This window comes from Aethalodelphis obliquidens, unplaced genomic scaffold (assembly GCF_003676395.1).
Source record: "Aethalodelphis obliquidens isolate GAN/ISIS:26980383/991018 unplaced genomic scaffold, ASM367639v1 scaffold10, whole genome shotgun sequence".
Classification (NCBI taxonomy): domain Eukaryota; kingdom Metazoa; phylum Chordata; class Mammalia; order Artiodactyla; family Delphinidae; genus Aethalodelphis; species Aethalodelphis obliquidens.
In genome coordinates this window covers 11,342,077-11,348,601 of record NW_020837954.1, presented here as the reverse complement: position 1 = coordinate 11,348,601, position 6,525 = coordinate 11,342,077, and the positions used below count along the sequence as shown (strand labels likewise).

The 6,525-nt window shown below is 37.6% G+C and overlaps 1 protein-coding gene across 3 annotated transcripts in view; it reads left to right on the top strand.

Annotated features, from left to right (window-relative positions):
• Window positions 1-6,525, top strand: part of BAZ1A (bromodomain adjacent to zinc finger domain 1A) — a 94,326-nt gene that overhangs the window by 34,846 nt on the left and 52,955 nt on the right. For all 3 annotated transcript variants that reach the window (XM_027111050.1, XM_027111051.1, XM_027111048.1), the window contains 2 exons: window positions 905-1,048; window positions 3,570-3,671. In XM_027111050.1, the coding sequence (XP_026966851.1) occupies window positions 905-1,048; window positions 3,570-3,671 (246 nt within the window). The remainder of the gene's footprint in view (window positions 1-904; window positions 1,049-3,569; window positions 3,672-6,525) is intronic.

Below are 6,525 nucleotides of genomic sequence, written 5' to 3'. Positions count from 1 at the left end.
TGGGCTTCAGTAGTTGCAGCATGCAAGCTCAGTAGTTGTGGCTCACGGGCTCTAGAGCCCAGGCTCAGTAGTTGTGGCACAGGGGCTTAGTTGCTCCACGGCATGTGGGATCTTCCTGGACCAGGGATCGAACCCTGTCCCCTGCGTTGGCTGGCGGATTCTTAACCACTGCACCACCAGGGAAGTCCCTGGAGTCATATATTATATGGCCTTTTCCGTCTGGTTTCTTTAATTTACCATAATGTTTTAAAGGTTCATCCATACTATAGAGTGCATCAGTATTTCATTCCTGTTTTTTTGCTGAATAATGTTCCATTGTATGGCTATAGCAAATTTAAATTATTTATCAGTTGAAAATTGGCACAGTAAAAATGAGATTGAGAAATATTTCAGTTGTGGTGAGTGAGTCTGAAATTGCAGCCTATAAAATCCAGATACAGGAGGCAGAGGTAAGGGAAGCCAAAATAGGGTAGAGTTAGTGAATAGGAAGCTTTCCAGAGATCAGAAATCACAATATAAGTTACAAAGAGAATAAAAAAGGTTATGATCAGGAGAATTTCAGAATTTAAAATACTGAATGCTTTGAAAAACTCTTGTAAGGCCTAATCTGTATAATGAGATATTATGCCAGTACTTGATTTTCTAAACAGTAACTTTAGTGATGAATATAATTGCTAAGAATCATGATAAATTGACTTTTAAAATAGTCTTGTATTGTGTTAAATCGTAGCTAACCTTTACTTAAATTGGATGTTACAGATTTTCTCTTTTATTAAATTGGTTATAGTATTCAGCCATAGTTTCTACAAAATTGCTTTTCATTTGTTCAAAATAGATTGCTCTGAAATGTTTGATTATAAAATATCAAGTGATTTGCATTTTTAAATGTATCATTTTCTTTCAGGTTACAGTGTAGGATTTTGGAAGTCCTCCCTCCATCACACCAAAATGGTTTTGCTAATGGACATGTCAGCAATATAGATGGAGAAACTATTATCATCAGTGATAGTGATGATTCAGAAACACAAGACAGTTCTTTTCAAAATGGGTAAGTGATTTTTAATAATTTTTAAAATGTATGAATTCCCTGGCTGTCCACGCTTTCACTACTAAAGGCCCGGGTTCAATCCCTAGTCGGGGAACTGAGATCCCACAAGCCATGTGGCACAGCCTAAATAAATAAGTATGTATGTATGTATTTATTTATTTAAGTAAGTATGTATGTATGTCAGATTGGGTACTGATATCCCATTGAAATAATTTTTTCTCTTCCTTTCTAGTCATACACTGGATACTATGTATCTAAACCATATGGTTCAACAACACCTTAGAATTTGCAAAAACTGAAACTTACCTAGTTAATTCTAGTCAGCTGCACAAGAACAATTGAAGCTCACTTCATTCAGTTATACACTCCACTTTTGTTTACCTGGGAAAATTCATTCTGTCCTTTATTATTCACTTTATGGTGCATATAGTAAAGAAACTCTGTAAGTTTCTGAGATTTAGTCTATTGACAGCTTTGGTCAGCTGAGTGCTCTTGGAGAAAAATCATATAAATCCATATAGATTGGCACTGTCTGCAGTGTGTGTACTGTATTTATATCACTTTGACTGTATCTTACTTTCATTACCCAATTGCCCAGTGCTTCTCTTTATCATCCTTTCATATCATTTTCTTCTCTATAACCCCCACTTATATCCCCTTTACATATACAGTTGCATTCACAGAGGCAGCTTTTCCAGAATCTAACCACTTCTCTCTACTGCCACCACTACCCTCTTAGTCTGTACTGCCAACATTTTTCTCACTTAGTTTTATTGCATTAGCTTTCTAACTGGTATCCCTGTTTGCACTCTGTTCCCCTCATCCCAGCCAGAATGATCCTTCTGAAGTGTAAGTTAAATCATTATCACCCCATTATTCAGAATCCTCCGGTGTCTTTTTTCTTTTTTAAAAAAATTAATTTATTTATTTTTGGTTGCATTGGGTCTTCGTTGCTGCGTGAGGGCTTTCTCTAGTTGCAGCGAGCAGGGACCGCTCTTTGTTGCGGTGTGCGGACTCCTCATTTTGGTGGCCTCTATAGTTGCGGAGCAGGGCTCTAGGCGCGTGAGCCTCAGTAGTTGCAGCACTTGAGCTCAGTAGTTGTGGCGCGCAGGCTCTGTAGTTGTGGCACACGGGCTTAGTTGCTCTGAGGCATGTGAGATCTTCCCGAACTAGGGATCAAACCCATGTTCCCTGCATTGGCAGGTGGATTCCCAACCACTACGCCACCAGGGAAGTCCCTCCTCTGGTGTCTTTACTCAAAGTAAAATTGAAAGCCCTTAATGATAACCCATAGTCTGGCCTTGCTGCTGCCTCTCTGACTGAACCTTCCTCTTTTTCTCCCTGTTGATTCTGCTTCTTGTGCAAACCATGCATGCCTTCCCCTCAGGACCTTTACACTTTTCTCTCTTCCTTTAAAAACTCATTTCCCCAAGAGTTTTTTCATGGGTTGCTCCCTCATTTTTTTCAGATCTCTGCTTAAATGTCAACTTCTTGGAAGGCCTACCTGGTCAATTTATCAGGGATCATCACCCTATATGAAATAGAGACCTTTCACTCTGCACTCTATTCCCTTCATAGCAGTTACCACCTACCCTGTCGTCTATTTTGTTTGTCTCCCCGCTGTATTTCTATTTTGTTCACCAGTGAATCCTTATTCTTTAGTATTTGGCACATTGTAAGCTCTTAACTATTTAGTGAATGGATGGATGCATGAATGAATATACCCTCAAAAGAGAAGAAAAAATGAGAAATTGGTAGGGGTGGGAATTAAATGTGTAGCCTCTTTGCTAGTTCTTGAAACAGGGTAAACTACATTATCTCCACTTTTGCTCTTAGATTACATAGCTAAAAATGGTTTAAAAGTAAATCCAAGAGCTGTTTATAAAGTTATCTAACCTAAACTGGAGAGCCTGCTTATTCATCTGGAGTTAATTTCTTCACCCAAGGAAAATTTATTGAATGAGTAATTAAAGTACCTACCTAACATAAAATAGTGCTCTGTGCTATTTTGGCTAATAAAATAGTGAGGCACATCAGTAACTTATAAAATAATAATTAAAATTAAAATGCATTAGATTCTGTTATAGTATGTCCTTAGAAACTAGATTTCATGTAAAATATCATGTTTCCAAACAAATTTTTTTTTAAATTTTTTATTTATTTTTGGCTGCATTGGGTCTCTGTTGCTGCATGCAGACTTTCTCTAGTTGCAGGGCTACTCTTCGTTGTGGTGCGTGGGCTTCTCATTACAGTGGCTTCTCTTGTTGCAGAGCATGGGCTCTAGGCACGTGGGCTTCAGTAATTGCGGCGCGTGGGCTCAGTAGTTGCAGTGCATGGGCTCCAGGGCGCAGGCTCAGTAGTTGTGGCACACAGGCTTAGTTGCTCTGCGGCATGTGGGATCTTCCTGGACTAGGGATCGAACCCATGTCCCCTGCATTGCAGGTGGATTCTTAACCACTGCACCACCAGGGAAGTCCCCCAAACAAATTATTAACTTATTTTGTGTCTTTGCTCTTTTTAGGAAGAAGAAAGATACAGTTGATCCCTTATTATTCAAGTACAAGGTGCAACCCACTAAAAAAGAATTGTATGAGTGTGCTATTGTTAAAGCAACACAAATCAGGTAAAATTCCATATCTTCTGTATGGTAGTTTAAAGTAGAATAATTACGTTCAGTTAAGGAGATTTGATGTGGAACAAATGGGTAGTAGCGAGTGATTGCTTCCCTTTTTAAAATACATGTATATTTATATGCTCATAGACTGATAATGTGATTCCTAGTGAACCATGAGCCCTTTGTCTAGTTTAGTAACTAACTCCAGATAGTCTTCACATCTAAAAAATTAAGAAGGATTCTATTTATGAAGCACTTCTCATGAGAGAACTCAGTTTTCAAAGCTGAGAAACCTGGTGCTTAGAAGTACGTCACATTTGTAATATTATGTTCATTAGACACAAACATCTGATCAGTCTCTGCCCATTTCTGAGGAAGTTTAATAACAAAAAATGAGTATGTTTAAAAATTCCTGTTTGTGACCTAATCAAAAGATAGAGGTAGTCATGAAACAACCTAAGTGTCCTTTGACAGATGAATGGATAAAGCAGATGTGGTATATATATACAATGGAATACTACTCAGCCATAAAAAGGATGAAATAATGCCATTTGCAGCAACATAGATGGACCTAGAGATTATTATACTAAGTGAATTGTCAGACAGAGAAAGACAAACATCATGTGATATCTCTTATATGTGGAATCTAAAATATGACACAGGGCTTCCCTGGTGGCGCAGTGGTTGAGAGTCCACCTGCTGATGCAGGGGACACGGGTTCGTGCCCCGGTCCGGGAAGATCCCACATGCCGCGGAGCGACTGCACCCGTGAGCCATGGCCGCTGAGCCTGTGCGTCCGGAGCCTGTTGCTCCGCAACGGGAGAGGCCACAACAGTGAGAGGCCCGTGTACCGCAAAAACAAAATACATATATATATATATATGACACAAATGAACTTATCTACAAAACAAAAACAGACTCAGGCATAGAGAACAGACTTGTGGTTGCCAAGGGGGATGGGGATCGGGGAGGCATGGATTGGGAGTTTGGGATAAGTAGATGCTTTGCATTCTATACATCTATTATGTATAGAATGGATAAACAACAAGGTCCTACTGTATAGCACAGGGAACTATATTCAATATCCTGTGATAAACCATAATGGAAAAGAATACGAAAAAGAATATATATGTATAACCAAATCACTTTGCTGTACAGCAGAAATTACCACAACGTTGTAAATCAACTCTACTTCAATAAAATTTAAAAAATAAAAAAACAAAATGCGAAAGAGAGGTACTGAATGGTTAATATTTAAAAGAACTGGCTCTAGGTTACATTGATATATTTTAGGAAATCCCTGTTGTTGCCTGTTGAGGTTAGTCTCTTAGTCACCTGAAAGTAAGTAGTTGACATCATCAGCCAGCTATCAACTTGTCACCTAGGATTCAGTCTTGCATTTTGTTTTATGTAAAATAATTTTACTAATTCTCTCATCCCTGTTGCCCTCCCCCCACCCATATACTCATGAGTCCAAAGAAAAGTGATAACAATATTATAAATATTGAGTGGATCCTGAGTCAGGTATATTACTTTCTATAAACTGTATGGGTCTGTGCAGTTTTTTGTTTGTTTTTGGGGGCCTATCATTAATGTAAGATCTCTGGAGCATTCTCCGCTTTATTGTATATTGAAAAATAGCATTTCCAAGATAATGCTCATGAATTATTCCAACTTTTGAATTTATTTAGTTTATGGGCTAATGAATAGCATAGTTGAGACAACCAATGTTTTCCTTATTCATTGTTGAGCCTTTTCCTTTTTTTTTTTGTTTTTAGTTCAAGATATGTTTTTTACGTAATGTAATTCCCTATTTAATATTTTTCACTTTTCTATTTACTTTTTGACTTATACTGTAAATATAATTCTGCTAGATCTTGGTTACAGTTGTATTAACTCATTTTCTTCTTAATTGGTGAGGCAAAGAATTATAAGGTGGAAAGTTATACTTGATAACAGAAGACTTAAATGACTTGCAGCTCTTTGTTGGCACCAAAAGATAATACTGTTCCACAGATGCAAAACTCCTCAACAAAATACTAGCAAACAGAATCCAACAGCATATTAAACGGATCATACACCATGATCAAGTGGGCTTTATCCCAGGAATGCAAGAATTCTTCAGTATATGCAAATCAATCAATGTGATACACCATATTAACAAATCGAAGGAGAAAAACCACATGATCATCTCAATGGATGCAGAGAAAGCTTTCAACAAAATTCAACACCCATTTATGATAAAAACCCTCCAGAAAGTAGGCATAGAGGGAACTTAACTCAACATAATAAAGGCCATATATGACAAACCCACAGCCAACAGCGTCCTCAATGGTGAAACACTGAAACCATTTCCACTAAGATCAGGAACAACACAAGGTTGCCACTCTCACCACTATTATTCAACATAGTTTTGGAAGTTTTAGCCACAGCAGTCAGAGAAGAAAAAGAAATAAAAGGAATTCAAATCGGAAAAGAAGAAGTAAAGCCATCACTGTTTACAGATGACATGATACTATACATAGAGGAGCCTAAAGATGCTACCAGAAAACTACTAGAGCTAATCAATGAATTTGGTAAAGTAGCAGGATACAAAATTCATGCACAGAAATCTCTTGCATTCCTACACACTAATGATGAAAAATCTGAAAGTGAAATTAAGAAAGCACTTCCATTTACCATTGCAACAAAAAGAATAAAATACCTAGAAACAAACCTACCTAAGGAGACAAAAGACCTGTATGCAGAAAATTATAAGACACTGATGAAAGAAGTTAAAGATGATACAAATAGATGGAGAGATATACCATGTTCTTGGATTGGAAGAATCAACATTGTGAAAATGACTATACTACCCAAAGCA